The 23,543-nt window shown below is 52.8% G+C and overlaps 3 protein-coding genes across 3 annotated transcripts; 1 reads left to right on the top strand and 2 right to left on the bottom strand.

Annotated features, from left to right (window-relative positions):
• Positions 1-914: 914 nt before the first annotated feature.
• Positions 915-3,416, bottom strand: Cmtm5 (CKLF like MARVEL transmembrane domain containing 5). The gene is made up of 5 exons (XM_051143415.1): positions 2,976-3,416; positions 1,970-2,122; positions 1,369-1,461; positions 1,118-1,202; positions 915-1,022 (listed from the first exon to the last, which is right to left on the bottom strand). The coding sequence occupies exons 1-5, from the start codon at positions 3,099-3,101 to the stop codon at positions 1,009-1,011; spliced, it is 471 nt and encodes a 156-aa protein (XP_050999372.1). The 5' UTR covers positions 3,102-3,416; the 3' UTR covers positions 915-1,008.
• A 1,039-nt stretch (positions 3,417-4,455) lies between these two features.
• On the bottom strand, positions 4,456-7,189 carry Il25 (interleukin 25). Its single transcript, XM_051143414.1, has 3 exons — positions 7,181-7,189; positions 6,769-7,007; positions 4,456-4,711 (listed from the first exon to the last, which is right to left on the bottom strand). The coding sequence occupies exons 1-3, from the start codon at positions 7,187-7,189 to the stop codon at positions 4,456-4,458; spliced, it is 504 nt and encodes a 167-aa protein (XP_050999371.1).
• Positions 7,190-13,296: 6,107 nt separating this feature from the next.
• Efs (embryonal Fyn-associated substrate) lies at positions 13,297-23,489 on the top strand. The gene is made up of 6 exons (XM_051143098.1): positions 13,297-14,090; positions 19,061-19,339; positions 19,579-19,719; positions 19,815-20,537; positions 20,816-20,896; positions 22,809-23,489. Exons 1-6 carry the CDS (start codon positions 14,073-14,075, stop codon positions 23,241-23,243), a joined length of 1,677 nt encoding a protein of 558 aa, XP_050999055.1. The 5' UTR covers positions 13,297-14,072; the 3' UTR covers positions 23,244-23,489.
• The last annotated feature ends 54 nt before the right edge of the window (positions 23,490-23,543 follow it).

Here is a 23,543-nt window from a genome sequence, read left to right as displayed (position 1 = left end):
AAGAGCAAAGCACTGAGGAGATGGGGCAAGAAGTCAGCTGGAGTGAGTCATGATGGGTCCCTCCAGCCAGGTAGCAAAGTGCTGTCCGTCATGGACCACGCAGTTCCTGTCTCAGACTCCTTTCCAAGCCGATTTACCCAAGTGTAACCTCGAAATCTTGGGTGTGGAGCATAGGCCCTGCAGACAGGAAACACTCCTGAGGACATAGCCAGCTGGGAAGGTGGATCCACTGGCAAAGGAATAGGTCCCTGTTTTCAGAGCTTCAAAAAGGACTCAAAACAGTACGTAGATGAAGACATTTCTGTTTCAAAGTCATGGTGTCCTAGACTCAGCTTTGTCAAAAATAAGGAGGTCAATTCCCCCTAACCAAGCCTGTTTTCTTTTACATAGGATGAGGGCATGTGACCAGCTTATATCTAAGGGCTTTTCTTCCGGGTGATGTGGCCGTTTTAGGGATTTGTCCTAAGACCTTTGGCTGTCCTCTCCGCTAAGGTCTGCTGCCCAGTCCTCTCCATACCACAAGGGGGAGCTCTACACAAACCCCAGGGAAGGACCATAACCCATGCCTAACAAGTGTGTGGGGCTGTTGCTAGGGTCGGGAGAACCTAGAGGTCTCATGCCCAAGCAGCCTGGCCCAGTGCTTTGGCAATGTCACATTCCTTTTGTGTGTGACATGCCCACAGAGGGATCCTGGCCCTCTGGAGCACGTTCCCGTGAACGACTCGCTGGCTTCCTTATCTGAATAAGTTCTAAGGAAGAAGGAGACCCAGCACTAGGATTTGAATTTTTTTTTTTTTTATTAATTTTGGGAATGACTTGGAAACACAGCGACCTACCCGGACCCCCCAGAACGTCACCACTTTCCACACATGCCTGCGACCTCTCAAGCACACATCTTTGAAGACAAGGAGTAAACGATGGGCACTTGGGGGTTCAGTGAATTCAAAGACGACAAATATGGGATCCATGGTTCCTGTGTCTGGTCGTGGAAGCCAGAAAACCCTGGAATCACTGCTGCTCCCCTGTGGAGAGGCAGCCAGGCAGGGAGACCATGTATGTCTGCTGTCTCTGGGGCCAGAGATAGAGGCATCTCCTCTCTCAGAGCTTAGACACTCACCCTCGGTGGTGCCGGGCATCAATTCAGTCCGGTAGATCTTGAACGCGTCATAGGCAAAGACAGAGACCAGGATGATGCCAAAAACCTATGGGAAGGAATCAGGGTGGCGTAGCAGAGGCTGTCAGACTAGGGGGCTGAGGTCTGGAAGAGATGGGGGGTGGTATATGAGTGGGCACAGGCTTTGCTGTGGGCGCAGGAAGTGTGCCGATACCAGCCACACGTCCCAGAGAACACTGTAGGGACAGACTCACAAAAGCAGCAATGGCAGCTCCCTCCCTTGAGGTCACAGCAGCAAAGGAGACCACGAGGAAGATGATGATGGCGCTGACACAGCGGAGGAAGTCCTGTGGAGCCAGAGGCAATGGGGGGTTGGGGAGAGTGTCATTACCTGGAGGTTTGCCAGGCTAGTCAGCATTCCTTGTCTGGTCCTCAGAGACTGAACTCCTGCCCAGAAATGCGCGCGCGCGCACACACACACACACACACACACACACACACACACACACACACACATCAAGTACTTTCAAGGGAGTAAGCTCACAACTCTGCCCAGAGGATGGAAGTAGATAAATCTAGAACATCCAGGAAGGGGAGGGGACACTAGTTAGCACAGCCGACCAGAGCAGGACTGGGCTAGACCTTTGATGTGTGGGACAGCTGGCCTAAGGTCTGTACATCCTCCTTGACAGAGGCCCTCCCATGGGCCAAAGTTCAGTCTTGAGCACAGGGACACAGCACGAGTCGGGGCACAGCTCGGTTGTGGAAATGAGGGGAGACAACAGGACAACTGAGCGATCGATCGGGGAGGTGAAGGAAGAAGCCAGCATGGGCTGGGAGAGCAGTGTTCCTCACCAGACAAGGCCAGTTAAGCCTGTCGAAGCGCTGGTAGTACTGAGTGGCGTAGAGGAAGAGGAAGGCCAGTGTGACGAAGAACTCCAGCAATGCCGCAGCCATGTAGGCAGAGATGGAGGCCGTGAAGCAGATGAAGATGATGAAGGTCAGGGCCTGCGGGACCAAGGATTGGGAGCTTTCTGAGGAGACGTAGCCATCCATCCGGCCATGGTTTTATTGTGGTTGGGAGACTCCTCAGCTGCTACCCAGCTCTCAATGAAGACAAGGAAGTGTCTCATCCCTGGCGTCAGGGACCATCAAAGGCATCTCCATCCTCCCACTCCTGCTATCCCAGGAATCCTCTCAACTCCGGCAGTTTGGCCAATCTGCACATCCCAGGGGATCATCTCCTGGAGCACAGAACGCAGTGCACACACAGCCCACGGCACCTCTCCCCCCACAAAGCTTTCCCTCCTCCAGATGCCTAAACGCCAGATGACAAGAGCCAGAGCCTTCAATTCCATGCAGAGAGAGGCTTAGGAGGCAGGAGCCTGCTGCTCGTAGGGTCGCAGATGAGAAAGAGGCCCCATGTTAACACTGTGTTCTCGCTCAGTTGCCAGGAAAAGCTGGAGACTAGATGTTAGTGGGCCGCAGCACGGCCATAGGAAACCTACCCTTTGGGGTGCTTAAACTTAGACATACCAAGAAGTAGCCCTCCTAGAAGCTGCAGGGAGACAGTGGGGCCCACCCGCACCCATATCTTGCTCCTTCAGAGCAAGCTATCTCCAGAAAGCCATCTCTCCATCTAACTTTGGTCTTGCAGCAAATGAGACATTCTGTAAGTGCCTCCAGATAGAGAAGCAGCCAGAAAGCAAAGAGTTGCAGAAGCTATGCCTGGGAGTGGAAACACATAAACCCTGGGAAAGGGGCTGTGAAACAGTCAGCATAGAGCGCCAAGGCAGGGAGGCTGTGCCAGGGAGCTGGGGTGGGGGTGATGGAGGCACCAGGTTGGGGAGGCAGCTGTTACCAGCTCAGTTTCCAGCAAGATGCCTTTGAGGGAAGACAGGAAGGTCTTGTCCACTCCGAAGCCCTGGAGCCCTGCAGCTGCTCCTTCCTCTGGGGGCCGCTCCCTGCGATCCCAGGCACTGAACATCTCTGAGAGGCTCACAGGGGTTGGGGGGGAGACACACGGACTCTCCCTCACCAGACTCCCAGCAGCCCAAGAAGAAAAACAGATCTGGTTAGGGAAGCCGACAGGAGCAAGAAGGGACTTGCAAAGCCTGACAGCAAAGCTGGGGCCTGCTGTGAGACTCTGGGAGAAGGCAGTACCTTGGGAAGGCTCGCCCAGATGAGCTTCACCCTGCTGCCCAGGATGGCTCTGCACTTGCCTGCAGGGCCCCTAGAAGGCACGGGGAGGAGTGAGAGAGAGGTGGTTAACCCTCCTCTTCCTCCAGCCTAGCCCAACCTGACAAAGACAAGCAAAGGATGAGATGCAGGAAGGAACCAGAGGAGGGGGGGGGGTGTGGGCAGGAGAGAGACAGAAGCAGCAGGGGTGTGGGCAGGAGAGAGACAGAAGCAGCAAGGAGTTTCCCAGCGACCAACCGAGGTCTGAAGGTGTTTATGCCCATCCCATAGGCTTGACCCTCTTGCTCAGCTGGACCTTCCCTCTTTTCCTTTAAGGGAGGTGGGAACTGGAGGCCAGCCCAGGCTGTACCCTGCTGGACCAAGCTGCCACAGCCAGGACCAGAGGACAAAGGGGGATTGTTGGGGAGACAAGGGGGCGCTGTGTGCCTACTGCAGTGCTTCAATGGGCTTCTGTCTCTCGCCCATGTCGAGTTGTCTGACCCCCACCCTTGTGTTCAGGGATGGACCAGGGGAGGGGAGGGGTGGATTCGATGGACACCCAGGAAATAGGGAGAGTTTCAGAGTAGAGAAGGTGCTAGAGAGGAGAAAGGACCCAGTTGAGAACCGCAGGATGTTCAGGTAGCCACAGCTACCAAAGACAAATGAGACCACTTTAAAATACAGGTGTTTATTTGGATAAATCTCAATAACAGCTTTCTCCTCAGACTTATCCACATTGAAGCAATTACACCTGGCTGTGGGCACAGCTAGTATCGACAAACAAAAGAAATGAAGGGCAAAGGGGGAAACGGGAGAAAGTGCCTGTGCTGGACAGAGGAATTCAGAGGAATGGAAGAGCTGGGAGCATGGCTTGGGGGGGGCGGGGGCGGCAAGCCTTTGGACACCTGTTCCTGAGAGGCAGCGAATACCACCACAGCATCTTCAGGCAGCACAGGCTGAACTGCTCCTTCCCAAAAGTGCTTTCAAAAAGTGCAAAAGTCCCAGTTTCTCCCCCAAGCCCTCCACCTTGTCATCCGGATCCTGGTTCGTCAGGTGTGGGCTCTGGAGGACTTGAGCATTCACATACCCTGGCCCACTGTGGCTGGGCGACTGTACACCTGGCCCACTTTCCCAACAAACGATCAGACAGGTGGAAAGCATGGCTAAGCCATTACTCGGGGTCGCACACACACACAAGCCAAGGAGACCCGGTAGAGCCTGCGCTCCAAGCAGTAGCCGCGGTGGGAACCTTGCTCGCCATGGCATGGCCGCCGGTAGAAGACCGTCTGGTTGTGGTAGAGTGGTACTGAGTTGCCCAGTGGGTCCATGTGGGAGCCTGTCTGTAGGCTGACACAGTGTGGGCACAGGCATCGAGCATGGTACAGGTCCTGGGGAACCCGGTTCAAGTCCCTGTCTAACCTGTGGAGACAGAATGGAACAGTCCTATAAGAACAGGCAAGAAGCAAGGGGCAGGTGGGGTGGAGAAGCTAGGGGGAAGGAATGGTGTGGCTTCTTAACCCTGTTCTGGCACCCAGTACTGTGTAACTTCGAATGCCACTCCCTTCCTCTCTGAGATATATTTCCTTCCTTTCCTAGTGGCACTTAGCCATAGGCACTTCCCCCACCATAGCCATGACAGTTTCTTACAGAGCAAAGGAAGGTGAGGAACCTCCAGCCTCCACCAGACCAGCTCTGCATCTGCCTGATACGCATAGGAGGCTTCTTAGCAGGTATTACACTTTGTGAGTCTTTTTCTTTTTTCTTTTCTCTTCTTTTCTTTCTTTCTTTTTCTTTCCTTCTTTCTTTCACAATGATAACAAAACTAAAAACTGATGTGGGGCCAGGTATGGTAGTACATGCCTGTAATCCTGGCACCTGAGAGGCTGAGGCAAAGCTTGACATGCGTTTAAGGCTAGCGTGAGCTACATAGTGAGTCCCAGTCCAGCAAGGCTACTGAATGAGACCCCGTGTCAAAAAATGAACAGACAAAAACAAACAAACAAAACAACTGCCTGACCACCACATAGGAAGGAGGCTATAAGGAGCTCTAAGTATGTCCTCCTGCGGCTCCTCCCCGGGGACAGCTGCTTCACAGCCTCCGTCCACACACTGTCCAAGCACATTCAGGGCTTGGCAAATACTTTTAGCAATTCAGAAAAGATTTGAGGCAACAAGAAAAAGACCAAAACAAAATTTTAAAAAACACAATTACTGGGGAGAAGATACTGACGTGGCAGGGCATCCAGTAGTCTAGCAGGGAGCTCCAATGTGAGAGGACCACTTCCCACGCAAGCCCTGGGAAAGCGGGGCCGGCTACCCCAAACATCTCCCAAAGTAGATGGCATGATAAATAGGCTGGGGTTTTCATAGTTGTTTGTTTGCAGTGGGGGGGGGGGGTTCTGTGATCAAATAAGTTTGGGGAAAACTAATGTTTTCTTTTTTGTAGATTTCTTGCCAACTATAATGTATGGAGAGCACTGTGGTCTTTCAAGGGAGGGGGCTGTGTATCCTGCTTCAAACTCACTTGACAACCATCACTGTTTTGCTGAGAAGCAGCTTGTGGGACAAATGTTATATAGAACGTATGTTGGAGACGTTTTTGCTAAATGGCTAGTGACGTTTCTCACAGCCTCTCAGAGCTCCCCCTAAGCCCGCCCCGTGCCCCAAACAGATTTGACAGCAGCCTCTGCAATTACTCCAAAGTATTATGAACTGGTGTCTTAGACACAACATCAGTTAAAGCTGACCGGATCTCTATTCTGGGAACATCTCCACACGCCCTCAGTTGCAGGGCTAAGCAACTGAGACACGTGTGGAGTGGAAGCATGGAACCCTGTGAAGATCCAGGCCTGGGGACGTGTTTGGGGTCCCTAAGGCCCTAATTTGTTATACTTTGTTTCTCTGTCCCAATTGTGTACTGTGGCATAAATAGAAAAAAATACAATATTTTATGTGGCAAACTGTGTAAGAAAAGCATGGTTTTGATTGACTATAACAAGCCTCGGGATCTAGCCACCCACCTGACCCTAAAGAGTTGAATGACAGCACTTAGCGCAGTGGTACTTTGTGTCTGTACCACACGTTACTTTAGTTGACACTTTAGTAAGAAAAGTATGCGTTATGGAAGAGGCCAAACAAGAAACAGAATCAATATAAGTATGGACTTTACATACATTGTTTCATTTAACCTGTATATTCGCCTCTAGAATATAATCTAGAGAAAGGGAGGAAGGAAGGGAGGAAGGAAGGAAACCAGCCTAAACTTTGAAAACATCACCCAACATATTACAATGAGAACAAAACTGAGACTCAAATTCAGGCCTGTGTAGCCCCCAAACCTTCTTGGTCTGTGTAATTAATACAAGCTGGGAGGTCAACTTGGGTGGAACTTCCCGGGTCCCTCATACATCCCCTGGGGGACACATGAATACATTGGGGAGGGGTTGGGAGGTGGAAGGCAGGACTAGTAAACTCACTCGTAGCTCCAGGGAGAGATGGCCCGGCTGTTGAGAGGGCCATCCTTGCTGGCCCTGCAGGATTCTGGAGGGTGGGTGTGGCTCAGAGGTTCGGGTGGAGCCGCAGTGTTCCACTTTACCCACTCCTCAGAGGGCTCTTGTTCTTTGCTGGGGCAGCAGCTGGGCCAGTGGCTGCAGTCCTTCTGGATCCGCAAACTGACTGTGTGGGCTCCCACGATCATGGCCAGGAATGCAACAACCTATGAGCAAAAGCCAGTAAGAAAGGCTACTCTCAGGGCCCCACGCTGTATGAGCCTACCCTGATGGTTCCCTGAGACAGGAAGCCTGGAAGCTTAGTCTTCCTATGCCCTCAGTACCATATCTGTTCCTTTCTCTCTCAGTCAGTCCTCTGTCAGACAGCAGGGCCACTCACCTGGTACATGCCGGACACTGCTCTCTCAGCCACCAGGTACTACCCTGTCTGACAGGCCTTCTGGAAGCAGGCTGACTGGACCAGCTAAGGTGTCCTGGTTTTATTTTCAGCAAACCTGTTTTGTTTATTCAAATTTATTTCCACTATCTTTTAGAGGGAGTGACCTGAGATTAAAAAAAAAAGAAAAGAAAAGAAAACCAAAAAAAAAAACCGAACAACAACAAGCCACCCTGGAAGTAGTCCCAACTGCTACCCTCATGGAAGCTGTAATGACATCACTATCAGCTGGCAGCAGGTTGGGTAAACTTTGTTCCTTGCGTTTTCCGGGCGGGGGTCGTAGTAATAGCACTCTGCAATTCTGTCTCTACCTCTGTGAAAATGCCATGGTGGGAATTCCCCTGGTGTTTGCTGCTTCAGATTAAGGAAGGTCACATGGTCTCCTCTCCAGGGGCATCTTTTCCAAGACTTCTGCTACTCCTGCCTAGGATCTGACCTCCGACTGTCTCTCAATAGATGTCTCTGACAGCCTCTCTTAATAAACACTTCCTCCCCTCCTCTTCATCTTTTATTTATTTATTTATTTATTTATTATGTATACAGTGTTCTGCCTGCATGTACACCGCAGAAGAAGACATCAGATCACAGTGTAGATGGTTGTGAGCCACCATGTGGTTGCTGGGAATTGAACTCAGGACCTCTGGAAGAGCAGTCCGTGCCCTTAACCTCTGAGTCATCGCTCCAGCCCCTCTACGTCTTCTTTGACCTCCATTCCCTTCGTTCTCTGGGCCCTCATCTTTATGACCCAACTCCTTTGACCACTGTAGTCTGCAAGCCTGAGTTCTTCCTCGCTGTCCATTACTGCCCCCCCCCCCCCGATTTCCCTTTGCCCTCCCTTTGATGACCTGTTCCGATCCCGGTCCCTAGACTTCCCCTGGCTTCTTCCAGGGGTAAGGACACAGCTCTCACTAGCCAGTGCTACTAAAGGACATAACTGCAGGAGCCTTCTGGTCAGGCGAGCAAGACTGAAGGAAGAAGCTTAGGTGACTGTCCATGTTGCCCAAATGAGAAAGAGGACCATGGAGAAGAGACCCAGAAGAAGGTCTCACCCCTGTTCACAGGGCCCCAGGGACACGGCAAGGACAGCTGCTCCTCTCAGGCCATGGGGGAGCTCACCCAGGCCCTGCACTCTCACAGAGCCCCATTGGCCAGGCGGAAGTGTGTACACTCCAAAAAGACAGATTCCAAGCACACAGGCCAGTCAAGGTCCAGCCTGTCAGGAGAGGACTGTGCAGGGACCAGCCAGCACTGTTCCTCCAGGCCTTTCTGTTTGCCCAGGGACCTTCTGCCCCACCTCAATACACTCATACACAGTGTCTCTAGAATGATGTGTACTGATTTGCATGTGCTTTCCCTCAGAAAATACTCCTGAAGTAACCAAGGGATCTGAGAGTAAACAAAGGGACCCAGGAATGGTGCATGCCGCAGAGGACCACTCCTTCAGATGCTATAGGACCGAGCAGTCTCCCTTTCCTCATCTGGAATATGAGGATGATTTGACAAGCCCTGAACACATTACTAACAAAACTTCATAGTCCACTCCAGGTTATACAGTTGGGAAGAGTCTAAGCTGGTCTTCCATTCCAGCCCTCAATAACTCCGAACCTAAGCTCCTACCATGAGCCAGTCCTCAGTTGGCTGTGGATGAAGGGGAGCCCCCACAGTGAATGTACCCCTGTTTACCTGGCCTTGCCCGGGACGTGTTTCAGTTGCACCTGCCCAAGACCACAGGGCATTCCTGCCCACTTTGGCACTCAGCCCTGCTGGCTGGGATCCACTGTTCCAGCTTCCTGTTTGCCAGCCTTTTGTCTGGCACATGGCCTCAGGTGGCTTGTGGTGTTCCTTAGCAACCCCAAGGCCAGAATAGGGTCCTTGCTTCAGCGAGCAGTGGTGTCTCAAAGAGCAGGATTCCTACAGGTCTCCCCCACCCCCGCAGCCCCCCTTCAACAGCCCTAGGAAGCAGATCTTGGTCAGTGCGGAAAGGGTGCTCTTAGACACAGAAAATGACCTCAGCTTCTTGTCTTAACTGCTGACACTGCAGAATGGAAGGTGGCCTGGGTGACTGGGAGATTGTCCCTCACAGGAGGCATACTTCAGGCCAGAGGAAGCCTCTGCAAGGAAGATGGAATATCCCTCCAATTACACAGGCTTTCCCATAGCTGGCTTTCTCCATACCATGATGACCAACCAGGCTGACCCATGCACCAGTCTCTGAGGCACAAGGCCCTCACCCCACCCTGCTTGCTCAGCCTCTGTCCTTATCTCAGGAGCAGCTTTGTGGGACTCTTTAGGGTGACTCCCTGCCATGAGAAACATTTTCCAGAGGGTTTCCTCCTGGGGTGACTAGTTTTGGAATCCCTGAGTCATTTCAGCTTCCAGGGAATCCTTGGGGGGGTGCGGGTGGCAGGCAATGAGGAGAGTGCCGCAGGCGGGAGCAAAGAAAGCTTGGCCCAGCATGTGACATCAAGGGTACCCTCCCAACATGTCCCTACCTGCCTGGCAGCCAAACAGGCCTGGGGTTCCTACCTCTGGGAAAAAGACGTCAGTGCTTGCCCGGAAAGGGCAGGGGGAACGTGACGTGACGTGACGTGACGGGATACATCTTCTACCTTATGCTCGGGAAAGCTCTTCGGGCTTGCGGTGAGTTCAAGTACAACTTATCAAAGGGGTGTTCACGCCCTTGCTTGAGCTGCCTTGAAATTTTAGTCTGTTCATGACCTCGGATGCTCCTTCTGCTCCTGCGTGTGTCGTGTAGCACACGTGTCCCTGGGGTGAGTGACCTTAGAGGTGCCAAGAAGATTAGCTGCCCTGGACCTAAGGCCCTAAAACAGTGTGGCATCCACAGCATTAAGTTCATTTCTCTTCATCTTTGGTTTGGTTTGGCTTTTGGTTTTTCCAGACAGGGTTTCTCTGTGTAGCCTTGGCTGTCCTGGACTCGCTTTGTAGACCAGGTTGGCCTTGAACTCATATCAATCCACCCGCCTCCGTCTCCTGAGTGCTGGGATTAGAAGCATACGCCACCACGCCCGGCTTCTATTCACCTTATAAGAAGCCAGGTCGCAGGTTATTAAAATATTGAAGTCTTTGTGCAGCTGCTGCTGGTGAGCAGGCGCTGCTGGTGACAATGGGACATCCCCATCACACTTTTCTGAGGGACTCAGCAACAACAAAGACAGAGACCTACAGAACAGCATTCCCACATTTGGATTTGTAGGTAATAATGGCCCAGGTGCTAATTATTTTTTAAAGATTTATTTTTAAGTAATATGAATAAATTAATAACAAATAATTTTTAAAAATATTTATTCTTATTACTTTAACCATGTGTATGTGGAGGGGGCTGTGCACATGAATGCAAGTGCTCACAGTGGTAGAAGGTATGAGATCCCCCTGGAGCTGGGGTTACAGGCAGTTGTAAGCCACCTGATGGGGTTACTGGGAATTGAACTCAGGTCCTCAAAAAGAACAGTATGGGCTCGTAACCACTGAGCCATCTCTCCAGCCTGCTAATTATTTTTAACGCAATTGCCAAGTACGGAATAATTAAGCTCAGAAGATGACCTTCAAGGAGAACCCGGTTTGACCTGGGAAACACATGGAGTTAGCAGATGAAGAGGGCTGGGAAGCAGAGATGGCACCTTCCCAAGGCTAACTCCATTTTGTGTTATATTCATGGCTCCTATGTTCGTTCATCCGCTCACCAAATATTTATTAAGCATCTACTACACACCAGACACTGACATTGTAAGTGCCAGGAATGAAGAGGAAGACAAGGTGACAAGGCAGATGGCGCCTCTTCCTGTTGAGGCAATTTAGGAGGCAGGCAATAAGCAATGAGAAAGATGCTTTCGGATTACAACAGAAAGGCTCCATGAAGAAAACCAAACGGTGCCATGACACGGGGGGGGGGGGGGGTGTGGGGGGGGGGGCGCGGGTGGTACAGAGCTGCTGTGGAGGTGAGGAGACAGGAGAGGGTAGGAAGGCAACCAGAACTGGGACAGGTGTTTTGGCAGGATGATGGGAAGGGTCTGGGGGGGAGGATGGGATCACCAAAGCCCCGGAGGTGGGTAAGGGTTTGCCACGTTTCAGAAGCAAGTAGGACAGTGTGAGTGGAAAGCCAGGAAGGAAAAGGAGAGTGGGATGGAATAAAGTGGAACATCTGGGTGGCACAAGAAAGACAGAAAATGGCTGGGGACCCTGCGGGGAAGGAGAAGAGTAGGAACTGGGGAGACAGATAAGAGGTCCTTCTTTGCTGCTCTTTGAATGTAGCCAGGGCAAACCTTGGCACAAGGCCACCAAGGCCGCTCTCTGTGCGAGGTCTCACCCCTTCCCAGCCTGAGTTTCCTCAGACTGCACCCAGAGGCTACACGAATAGCTGAGGACATCCAACCTTAAAGGAGAGGGCAGAAGTAAGGGTACAGGGGTGCCCAAAGGCTCCCACTCCCTTAGCAAAACACAGCCTGGTTTCCTGAAAACCTCTGTTAAAAGATTTTAACTGGCGTCTGGAGGACAGGAAGTCTTGTGTAGTGACCAACCACCTCCAGCCACTCTGGAGAATTCTTGCTTCAGATGTATCTGAAAACTTTTGTTCTAATGGAGTCTCAGGATGTTCAAGGTTTCCAGCTGGGGCACTTCTTTACTGCCAAGGCCAGAGCCAGCACCATTTCATCCTGTGTTTACCCAGAAACTTTCACTGACCGGTGCCACCTCTCCCCTCCTTGGAGGGTTGTATATAACTCAGCAGTAAGGCGGGGAAGGGGCTGGAACAAACACCCTCCCGCCAGGTGGTCCTGGGAAATGCCTGAGCAACACTGCGATGTCTCCAAACCTGCAGTTGACAAAGGTCCATAAATAAGGCTTCAGATGTTCGCTTCTAAAGAGGTTTCTAAGCTCAATGTCACTTATGAGCTTTAAGTGGTCATTTGTTAAACATAAACACCGGGAAAACACTACAGCTTCCCACCTCTGTTGAACTTTCTAAATACCAGCGGACGCCCACCACCACTTCCACCCCGCCACCCCCGAGGGTCTCCCTCAACCCTCTGAGAATCTCTAATGTGTATCCCCTCAAAGGGCCGCAAAGAGAGGTGACTAGAGGGAGGCCGGCAGGAAGGGTACAGAGGGTCACGAGCTCGGGTTCAGCTGAAACTCCACGGCTTAGGGCTGTTACTGCTCCCGTAGCAGCGAGGACAAACCTGGAGAGAAACAGGCCCAGACTGGCAAAGGAGGCTAAAAAGGGCGGCGCAACCGGCCAGCCTAGGATCTGGAGCCAAACGGTCAGGCTTCGCGGCTCTCTCGCCAGGGCCAGGATCTTTGTTCAACACCAGACTCCAAGCCTGTGCCCCTCTGGATCTCCCCAGCTCACTCCCGCCGCCCTCTGCAAAGCCAGCCCGGTGAAACCGCCTGGACCCCAGCGAGGCGGAAACAGCACGTTCCCTCCCTTGGGAAAGACAGATGTGGGGCTAATGAAAGGGAGGCAGGGAGAGGCGTGGGGCTGGCAGGGGAGAGCGGGGGCGTGGCGGGCAGAGCCGAGCTCCCCCGAGCGCGCAGACCAGACCACCCGCCGGTCTGCCGCGCCGTCCCGAGGAAGAAGGTGCGGGGGAGAGGCCGGGCTGGGGCGTGCGTTCGGCCCGAGGGTCGGGAGCTGAAATTCAACACCTCCTCGGAAAAGGATCGTCCCCTTCCTCCGCAGCTTCCCCCTTCCTCCTCTTCTCTTAATCCCCTGGACTGTGCCCCTCGCGAGAGGAGTGGGCCCAGGGGGAGGAGAGCGAGCTTGCTTCGGGGGGAGCCGGAGGCCAGGCAGGGGAGGGAAGGGACGCGGCGAGCGAGGGGTGAGCCGGGCCACGCGCGACCCTGGATCTTTTCTAGCCCTCAGTTGTCCCCCACCTCGACCCCAGACGAGCCCACAGGACGGCTCCCCCTTTCTCTGCTGCCTTTGCTCTGGGCCCTTTTTCTTAGTTTTCCCAAGACACCTGAGGCTTCCCTAAGCTTTGGGGCGCGCCGAGGGCCCGGGCCAGGGTTTGTGAGCGGGGACTGGGGCCGGCGGAGTACCCCCGGGCAAAAGGTGGCGCGTGCCCTTGGGCGCTGAGACTGAGAGGTGCCTGGCGGCCACCTCGAAGACCCGGCAGTGCTGAAAACGAGTGTGGCCGAAAGAGAGCCCGCCTCGGCGCGGGCCTGGGCAGAAAGCCCAGCTCCACCGCCACGCGCTCTTAGGCCTTTGGCGCTGACTTGAGCGAGTTTGGGGACACGCAGCTCAGTTCTCGCTCCTCCTCCTTCCCCGCGGGTCCCGCCGCAGTGCCCCAGCAGCCACGACCACAGCCCAGGAGCACTGCTCTGCGCCGCTGGGGGAGGGTTGGTCCCTTGGAGTTGCTCATCCAGCCCAACCACTCAGACAGCTTCTCCCAACCCTCGGGGCTAGCCTGAGCTGCCCGGAGAGACGTCGAAAACAGCCACGGCTCCTTCCCCTTTGCCCGGGATGTGAGCTTTTGGCCCATGTGTGTCCAGGAGGTCTCGGCAGTCTAAAGCGGCAACTGTGGGGGGCCTAGTGGCCCCGGGAGACCCAGGGGACAGTTAGAGCGCGCCCCTTGGATGAGGTCCCGCAGCGACGCCCAAGCCCGCCCCACTCCTCCTCCTGCCTGGCCAAGCTGCCTCCCATTTGGAAAGTTTTGTGGGCTTTCTTTCTCTTCCTCCAACTTTGGGGGAGGCATCTCCTCGAGCGCCACAGCTTGAGGTGACCTTCTGGTTTGGAGGCCGGGAACCATGGTGTGGGGCAGCCATCGCTAAGTCAGCGAAAACTGAGCCTGGCCTGAAGCAGGCGACGCTGGAGGCCAGAGCCATGGCCATTGCCACGTCGGTGAGTCCACCAGGGAAAGGAGGCTTGCCAGGCAAAGACCTCCAACCTCCTCTATGGCACTGTACTGTCGCGTTTATTTCTACCCACTCTGTGTGATCTCCTCACCCAGAAGCAGCTTCCTGCTCTTGTCTTTTGTTTCCTTTCTCCCTCTCCCTCTCACCCCCTGTGCCTTCTGATTCTGGGTTGGCCCCTCCTCCTCCTCCTCTCTCCCTATTCTCTTTCTTTACAGTAGCTGCATAGATGGAAGGGAAGGGGGTGGGGTGGGGGATGTAACCCCATCCTATCTGCTCTTTTCTGGGTGGGAACAGATGGCCACTGGTGGTTGGCAGGGGCTTGTAATTGGGAAGAAAAAGGAGCATTCTGGCAAAGACCAGGCAGCCCAAGGAAAATGGAAGGCCAAAGCAGCCCAACTGTCGAGGGTTGGGGGAACTGGAGGAAACGCCCACAGGCACGTGGACAGGCAGGGGGGATGGGGGGGAGATGATGTCAGCCCGCCCCAGGCCACTTTCTGGGGTCTGGAGACAAAAGGAAGGGACAGTTGGCGTGTTGGGATTGCGGGAGGAGGGCCTACCAGAAAGTGCAGTGGCACACTGCCACCCCCAAATAAGTCAGCCATTGCCTCACAAGTCAGCTGGAGATAGAGCAGGGGTGATCACACCCATTATCCATCATTCTATCAGCAGCTCCGGCCTGGGTTTAGGCAGACGGCCTGGGTTTAGGCAGACGGCACAGCCTGTGGCCCCATTGGATAGAATTCAAACCCAACACAGGGAGGAGCCATCCAGCCCCACCCTCCACTTTCTGTCTTGGAGTCTGGAGAACAAATCCATTCCTTCTCAAGGCTTCTTTCTCCAGCCCTTGCTGGGCATTCCCCGGGGAAACCCAGGCTGCCACCTGTGCTTTCCTGCACTCTGGCTGCTGGAAGAAAAGGTCCGAAAGTGAAAGGAAGGCGTGGAGCTGAGCCACAGGATCCCCCTGAGCACCCCTCTCGAGAGTGGGTCCCCTCTTCATACCTTAGACGAGACCTTTTAGTCCTCTGGAGGCAGGCAGGGTGCCTTTGGGAGTGCTAGGATGCTGGAGTTACTGTCACTTTTGAAGTCCAGAAGGTAGATGTGGGAGGGGTGTTTATGCTAATGAAACTCACACACAGACCATAACAGTAGTAATATAGTAATAATATTGAATAGTTTACACACCTGGCCCTCTGCTAACCTTTGTCTCGATCCTTTGATGCATTGTTTCATGCAGCTCTCAACTTTATGAGGACATATTATCATCCAAAAGTAGGTATTTGGCTATAGGTTGGAAATTCCACAAAAGAGGACACTACAGTACAGGGATGTTTAAAAACACCTTAAAGACATCTAAGCAACCCCAAGTCCAACTGCACTTAGGATTTTGTCTTTCTTTCTTTCTTTTTTTTTTTTTTTATATTTTATTTGATTTTAACTTATGTGCATTGGTGTGAGGGTGTCAGATCTTGGTGTTACAGACAGTTGTGAGCTGCCATGTGGGTGCTGGGAATTGAACCCGGGTCCTTTGGAAGAGCAGGCAGTGCTCTTAACCACTGAGCCATCTCTCCAGCCCCAGGACTTTGTCTTTCATCCCTGGCTAGATCCAAAATACTGGTTTGTGGTTTTCGGTTACAAGGAAAGGTGTAGGGCACAGCTGCAGACGTGGCTCGGTCGGTAAAGTGCTTGCTCTATAGACTAAGGACCCTGAGTTTGATTCCCAGCAGGCACATAGAAAGCTGTGTGCCGGGGTGCTCACCTTTAACCCCAGCACTGGGGAGGATCCCAGAGGCTTGTGGACCAGCTAGTCCAGCCGAATCGGTGAGTTTAAGGTTCAGACTCTCTCAGAATTAAAACAAAGAAGACCGTGATTGAAGAAGATGCCCACCATCAACCGCTGGCCTCCATCATGCATGCATGCATGTGTGCACACATGAAAGAGAAGGAGAGTGCAGAGCCGAGCAGCAATCCGTGTTACCTGTTTCGTGTGCTTTCTTTCTGTGGACCGTGTCTGTTAGAAGCCACAGTATAATCAGAAGTAGTGTGGTGAGGGCCAGGCATGTAGCTTAGCGGTAGACATTTGCCTGACACGCAAGGGGACCTGAGTTTGAACCCGGCACCTTGAGGAAGGAAGGGTGGATGGCTGTTTGGGAGCAAAAGAAAAGGGCACAGGGGCTGGACAGCTTGCTTCCTAGCCAAAGCAGGATCCCAGGGGAACAGCACGTCTGTGAGCGAGCTGGCATCCCTCTCCCCTACGGTCCAGTAGCATCCCACTGTAGCTGGAGATTTATTTGTTCAGATGATGATGATGGTGATGGTGATGATGACTTTTTTCCCTGGTACTAGAGGTTGACCTAAAGCATCACACATATAGGCAAGTGTTCTCTCTCTGAGCTACAAACTCATACTCGGCCTCTTTTTGTTTTGTTTTGTTTTGTTTTTCTTTTGAGGCATAGTATTATGTAGCTCAGACTGGCCTGGCCCTGATTCTCCTGCCTCCACTTCCCAAGTGCAGGGACAGCAGGTATGTGCCACCACAATCAAAGTGGCTAAAGATAGACCGCAGGGCTTTTTTGTATGCTAAGGGGTCACTCCGCCCACTGAGTTACAGCCCCAGTCTCCCTGGCCTTCTTTTATTTTTCATTTTGAGACTGGATCTTAACTAAGTTGCCCAGGCTGGTCTCAAACTTTCAATCCTCCCAATTGGTTGAGATTGTGAGACTCTACCACCAGACTCAGTTTAACTAGATACTTTTTTTTTATTAATTTATTCATATTACATCTCAATTGTTATCCCATCCCTTGTATCCTCCCATTCCTCCCTCCCTCCTGCTTTCCCCTTACTCCCCTCCCCTATGACTGTGACCGAGGGGGACCTCTTTCCCCCTGTATATGCTCATAGGGTATCAAGTTTCTTCTTGGTAGACTAAATATTTTTATTTGTTTAATTATGTGTATGTGTGTATCTGTGTGTGGGCCTGCACACATGAGTGCAGGCGCTCAGAGTCTAGAGACGTTGGACCCCTTTGAAGCAGTGTTACTGACAGTTGTGAGCCATGCAATATGGCTGCCGAGAGCCAAAACTTGGGTCTCTAAGGAAGAAGAGTATCCACTTGTAACTGCTGAGCCCTCTCTTCAGCCCCTGACTGAGGACTTTTAGCTTACACACTCCCCATGGCTACCTGGCCAGCAGTGTCTAACTGGCTGCTCCACAGTGTTTCTGGGTGAGCCACAGCTGCCTGGGATCCTACTGGTAGGCAGTCGTTCAGCAACCAACACTGAAGCCGAATGCGCTCTGATATTCTGAGTGGAATAAGCTCGGTGCTTCCCAAAAGACCTGATGAAGGAAGAGCAGTAAGAGTCAGAGCTGAGGAGTCTGTATAAACACCTTTTACTCGCCTTGGGGTCGGTGTCCCTCTCTACTGCTGTACTAGTTTGTTCGTTTGTTTGTTTTCAGTTTTTCGAGACAAGGTCTCTCTGTGTAGCCTTGGCTGTCCTGGACTCACTTTGTAGACCAGGCTGGCCTCGAACTCCCAGCGATCCGCCTGCCTCTGCCTCCCGAGTGCTGGGTGCTGCTGTACCAGTGAAATGAGAGTTTAAACTAGAAGGACAAGGGAGGCCTAGTGAGGTGCGGCTTTGTAGGCAGAAGTGCTCGTTGCCAAGCCCGAGGACCCACATGGAGGGAGGAGAGAACATCCTCCTGAAAGTTAGCCTCTGAGCTCCCCATGTGCCCTGCCCCACGCATTTGCACACAGACAAAACAATGTTAAAAAAAAAAATCTGCACTGGTTGTAGGCGGGCAACAGAGGGCGCTCTAGAGAGACTCTGACATTAAGCCATGCTCAGCCTTCTGCATCAGCCATGTGCTGCTAGACCAAGCCTAAACCTGTGCCCCAGTCTTCCTTCTAACATGGAGATTATGAGATTTAGATTTAGTATAAAGACTTAAAGTCTCCAGACACCTTGTGTTTGTGACCGGGTGCCCGAGCTCATATGTGCCCTCAATGGGAAAAACTCAGATTCCTGCCTGGGCAGACCCAGAAGTAGATAGTCTACACTGCAGGCTGGCTGCAAACCTCCAAAGCAGTTCTCCTGCTTTGGCTCCCCCAACTGCTGGGATTACAAGCACGAGTCATCACCCCCAGCTCTGTTCTGAAGACACTACAGCGTATACACACTTCTCCGGGCTTCTTGATGCCTCTTCTGGTAGAACTGTTTGTTCAGGCTAGGAACAAAGCAATGGTTTCTATTTGTTTTCTGTCTCAAGTATGCCTTAGCGCTCGCTCTAAAAGAGGCTTCCTCCAGGCTCCCTCAGAAAGATGAGCCTCTGCCGTTGCTCAGTCTAACCTCTTAGCTGGGGAAGTCCTCAATGGAGGACAGAGGGAACACAAGAGATTCTTTCGGAGAGCCTAGCAAGACCTTAGCAAGACCTTTTTACGAGCTTTGAAGAAATTTGTATGCGTTGACCAGTTCTGAGTGGGACCCCACAGAGGCCATGGGGTACAGCAGCCTCTGTTCTTACAGGGCTTTACACTGTGATAGCAGAATGTGATGGTAACAGAACCTAAGTAATAAAAAGTGTTTGGAAGGAAACAGTGGGTGGACACAGATACAGGATGTGATGGGAAAGAGAGTAAAGAAAAGGCCCCTGCAGGGAGACATTTTCTTAGAACTGAGGGATGCAAAAGGATCAGATGGCGTCAGGAAACCGTACTGGGGTAGAGGAAGTGCAAGTGCAAAGGCGCTAAAGATGGACAAGAGCTAGGCCAACGAATGAGAAGGAAAGGGGGCGTGTCCTCCATGATGCTAGTCGGGCAGCACCCAATCAGGAGCGGTTGAGTGGCGGGGGGGCGGGCGGGGGTGAGATTTGGTTTTGTTTTTAAGTTCGAGGCTGGTCTAGTTTCTCTATGACCTGATTGCGTGTGTGAGAATCCTTCTGCCCTCCCCTCCCCCCACCAGGCCCAGCTCGCCCGGGCACTGTACGACAACACTGCTGAGTCCCCCCAGGAGCTGTCATTCCGCCGAGGGGACGTTCTGCGGGTACTGCAGAGGGAAGGTGCCGGTGGACTAGACGGCTGGTGCCTTTGCTCCCTGCATGGCCAGCAGGGCATTGTACCTGCTAACAGAGTGAAACTCCTTCCTGCTGGCCCAGCACCCAAGCCTGGCCTCTCCCCAGCACCTCCTGCCCAACCTGGCTCGTCCTGTCCCACCCCAGAGCGTGGCAGTGAGGAGCAGGAGGTAAGTAAGAACTGGGGCGCCTCATCCCAGGCCCAACAGTCTTTGCCTGGGGATAGGCTTGTGGGGAGAGCCTGGCGGATACCTCGACCTTTCGATGACTGATGTCTGTCCACCACCTGCTTTTGTAAGCTCTGCACGGGGAGTGTGGAGGGAGGAGGCTAGAAAGTCTATAAGCTCCTGAGGTACATACCTGTTTCAGTGACTTCCACTCCTGGCACACCTGCCTCTTCATCCCCTAGGTGTATGTGGTACCACCACCAGCTCGACCCTGCCCTGCCTCAGGACCTCCAGCTAGATCCTGTCCATCCTCTCCCGACTCCATCTACAAGGTCCCTAGAATAAATGGGACACAGCTGACTGCCCCCAGAGACGTGTCAGAGGTAAGAGCGCTCTGTGTGTCTTCTTCGATCAGGGCCAGAATTCTCAGGGGTGGCCTACGGCTGAGCCTAAGGCTAACACGGATCCCTCCCTCCAGGTCTATGATGTGCCTCCCAGCATCCTCCGGGCTCCCTCCAACTGTCCCTATGACTCCCCGGCTTCCTTTTCCTGCCCTCTGACCCCAGTTGTCCCACAGCCCCCCGGAGAGGATGAAACGCCCTACGATGTGCCTCTTGCCTCGAAACCACCTGCAGAGCCGGAGCTGGACCTGGAGTGGGAAGGGGGGCGGGAACCAGGGCCTCCCCTGTATGCTGCCCCTTCAAACCTGAAACGGGCCTCCGCTCTCCTCAACCTGTACGAAGCCCCTGAGGAGCTACTGGCAAACGGGGAAAGCAGGGATGCGGATGAAGGCATCTATGATGTGCCGCTGCTCGGCCCAGAGTCTCCGTCTCCAGAGCCCCCAGGGGGTTCTTCCTCCTCCACCGACCTGGATACCATGGCCCAGCTTCTGACCAGAAGCCCTCCACCCCAACACAGACCCAGGCTGCCCTCCACCGAGAGCCTGTCCCGCCGCCCTCTGCCTGCCCTGCCTGTCTCTGAGGCCCCCACTCCTTCTCCAGCTCCCTCTCCTGCCCCAGGTCGAAAGGGCAGTATCCAGGACAGGCCTCTCCCGCCTCCCCCACCCTGCCTGCCTGGTTATGGGGGCCTCAAACCTGAGGGAGAATCAGAACGCAGGGAGGTAGACGAAGACCCATCCGGCCCTCACAACGAGTATGAGGGCATCCCGGCGGCTGAGGAATATGACTATGTTCACTTGAAGGTGAGACCCTGGGCAACCTCGCCAAAAAGGGCCCTCTTCCTATGTCTTTCCCTTTCTCCTGGCCTTCCGCCCCCGTAGCCTGGGACTCCAGCAGTTGCCCATACCACGTGAGTGAGCGCTGCATAGCGTGCCCTAATCCCAGCGTGAAGCTGAGCAGCTGTCCCCTGTAGTGCTTAAGGGCTATAAGCCTAGGGAGGGGCCCAGAGGCCATTCCGCGCCCCCCCCCCCCTGCATTCCTGTTCCTTTCCATAGCGCTGACACGCGTAATTCCTCTGCAGGGTGTGGACAAAGCTCAGAGTTCTAGACCCGTGGATAAAGCTTTCCTGGCGGATCCTGAGAGGGGGCAGATGGAACAGAAGGTAAGCCTGGAGGGGTGTGCCAGAGAAGAAGGGCTGGACCTTAAAGGAATGGATGAGTATTCTTAACCAAACCATCCGGGAGACTGAGGGGACGGGGTAAGGACAGAGCAGAGAGAGCAGAGAGGAGTTGGAAGTCAGCAGAACGTGTGGAGTATGGAAGGGCTTATTGGGAATGCAGGAAGACAGGAAAGAATGTGCTGGAAAGAAGTCAGGTAGCCAGGAGAGCAGAAAGAATTTCTGGGCAATGGATCAAAGCTGGCCAGGTGACTTCTCTCCAGCAGTGAGTTCCTGGGTTCCTAAGAGACTGACTCCTAAGCTGGTCTCCGCCACCGAGTAGCCTGGGGTTCTGTAGCAATAGCTCTATCTTTCTGGACCTCGAAAGTGAGGCAGTTTCCTCCACCCTGTTTACATCTGATCTTAGCCAAAGGCCAGAGGACACAGTACAGTATCCCTCGTTCATCAGATATCACCCTAGCAACCTCCATTCATCAGGTATTTCCCAAGCGCTGGGTCCTGTGCTAGGAAGGCCGCGTGTGCCGGCACAGTAGCAGGCAGTGCTCACACGGAGCTTACACTGAATGCAGTACACTATGCTAAGCCAGTTCAACACTTCATCTCAGTGTTTACAGTAGCTTTCTGAGCTACAGGCTGGACCTGCACTGTCTAATACAGCTCCCACATGTGGCTTTTGTGCACTTGGAATGTGGCTAATCTGAATTAAAACCTGATATGTATCAGAGTCCGGCGAGATGGTTCAGTGGGTGAAAGCTTTTGGATCCTTAGGACCCACAGGGTGGAAATGGAGAACAGATTCTCCGTAAGTTGTCTTTTGACCTCCACATACATGCTGTGGTATGTTTGTAACACACACACGCACAGTAATTGTTTAAAAATTCAAATACATGGGCTGGAGAGATGGCTCAGAGGTTAAGAGCACTGACTGCTCTTCCAAAGGTCCTGAGTTCAATTCCCAGCAACCACATGGTGGCTCACAAGCATCTATAATGAGATCTGATGCCGTCTTCTGGCCTGCAGATGTACATGCAGGCAGAGCACTGTATACATAATAATAAATAAATCTTTAATAAAAAATTCAAATACATATCACGGTTCTTTTTATTCGTATTTTCAGGTAGGATCTCACTATGTAGCCTTGACTGACTTTAAACTCAAAGTAGCCCTTCTGTCTTAGGCTCCTAAATGCTGGAGTTGCTGGTGTGAGCGACTGTGCCCACCTCAGTTGATATGAACATAATTCAGTTGGTCACATATGGATGTTTTAACTTTTTAAACATTTGGGTGTGGATAACATTTTTACTTTTATTGTTGTTGTTTGTTTTTCGAGACTGAGTTTCTCTGCATAGCCCTGGCTGTTCTGAAACTTGTTCTATAGACCAGGCTGGCCTCAAACTCACAGAGATCTGCCTGCCCCTGCCTCCCAAGTGCTAGGATTAAAGGCATATACCACTATTGCCTAGCTACATTTTTACCTTTTTAATGTGGCTATTTTTTTTTTTAAAGTAAAATATGGCTTGTGCTGTGTTTATGTTGGACAGTATAGACCTATGCCACCTGGTTTCTTTGCTTTGCTTGCTGCAATTTGTTTCCACAATGCTGGCCTTCCAGGTGCAGACCTTATACGTGCTAGGCTAGTCTAGAAGGCAGCGCCCCATCTCCAGCACTAGGCTGCTCTGCGATAAGGAACCAGGAAAGTTCAGAGACTTCTCTGACGTTGCCTGAGAGTATTTGAACACAGATCTTTCTGGAATCAACTTTGGGGACTTTGCTGCTGTTTCTGACAGTGAGAAAAGCTACAGGGATTGCACTCAAAAAAGAAAAACAGAGGGAGAGAGAAACGAGTGGAAGTGGCATCAATGACTTTGTCCTCACTCATCCTCTTCTCGCTCCACAGGAAGTTCCGTCCCCAGAGGAGCCACTGGTCCTATCCACTGGAGACCTGCAACTTCTGCACTTCTACGCAGGGCAGTGCCAGAGCCACTACTCAGCTTTGCAGAATGCTGTGGCAGCTCTCATGTCCAGCACCCAGGCCAACCAGCCGCCATGTCTCTTTGTGCCCCACGGCAAGCGAGTGGTGGTGGCTGCTCACCGCCTGGTCTTTGTTGGGGATACCCTGGGCCGGCTAGCAGCCTCTGCACCTCTGCGAGCACAGGTTGGGGCTGCAGGTACAATGCTAGGTCAAACTTTGAGGGCCACTGTGCTTGCTGTCAAGGGGGCGGCCTTAGGTTACCCATCTGACACTGCGGTCCAAGAGATGGCACGATGTGTAGCAGAGCTTGCAGGGCAGGCCCTACGCTTTACCACCCTGCTCGCCGGCCTACTCCCCTGAGGGCCTGTTGGTGCAGCCTTAGCCTCCCTGCCCAACGGAGCCCTGCTCTGAGTTGAAGGTGGCTAGAAGGCTGTGCTTGAGAGAAAGAGGAGTCTCCCCCCATCCCTTTCATCTCTTTCGGTCATCTTAGCCACTCGCCTAGGCATCTCTTCCCTGATACCTACTGCTTTTTGTATGAGCCATTTTGTATAAATTATTTATATTTAATATTTCTTGCTTTGTTCAGACAGGCATCAGGCCATCTGGGGTAGGGAGGGACTAGGTTCCCCTTGTCATCCTGGGGTGGAGGTCGCTGTACTG

The sequence above is a fragment of the Acomys russatus genome, chromosome 3 (genome assembly GCF_903995435.1).
Source record: "Acomys russatus chromosome 3, mAcoRus1.1, whole genome shotgun sequence".
Taxonomy (NCBI): domain Eukaryota; kingdom Metazoa; phylum Chordata; class Mammalia; order Rodentia; family Muridae; genus Acomys; species Acomys russatus.
The sequence above is the reverse complement of the archived record's forward strand: the minus strand, read 5'-3'. Positions and strand labels throughout refer to the sequence as shown.

Coding starts and splice junctions, on each gene's coding strand:
- Cmtm5 (XM_051143415.1), bottom strand. CDS start 3,101: ATGTTCAGTGCCTGGGATCGCAGGGAGCGGCCCCCAGAGGAAGGAGCA. Junction 2,123..2,975: donor TCTTGCTGGAAACTGAGCTG/GTAACAGCTGCC, acceptor TTGGTCCCGCAG/GCCCTGACCTTCATCATCTT. Junction 1,462..1,969: donor GGCTTAACTGGCCTTGTCTG/GTGAGGAACACT, acceptor CTGGCTCCACAG/GACTTCCTCCGCTGTGTCAG.
- Efs (XM_051143098.1), top strand. Junction 19,720..19,814: donor CCCCCAGAGACGTGTCAGAG/GTAAGAGCGCTC, acceptor CCCTCCCTCCAG/GTCTATGATGTGCCTCCCAG. Junction 20,897..22,808: donor GGGGGCAGATGGAACAGAAG/GTAAGCCTGGAG, acceptor CTCGCTCCACAG/GAAGTTCCGTCCCCAGAGGA.
- Il25 (XM_051143414.1), bottom strand. Junction 4,712..6,768: donor ATCTCTCCCTGGAGCTACGA/GTGAGTTTACTA, acceptor CTGTCTCCACAG/GTTAGACAGGGACTTGAACC.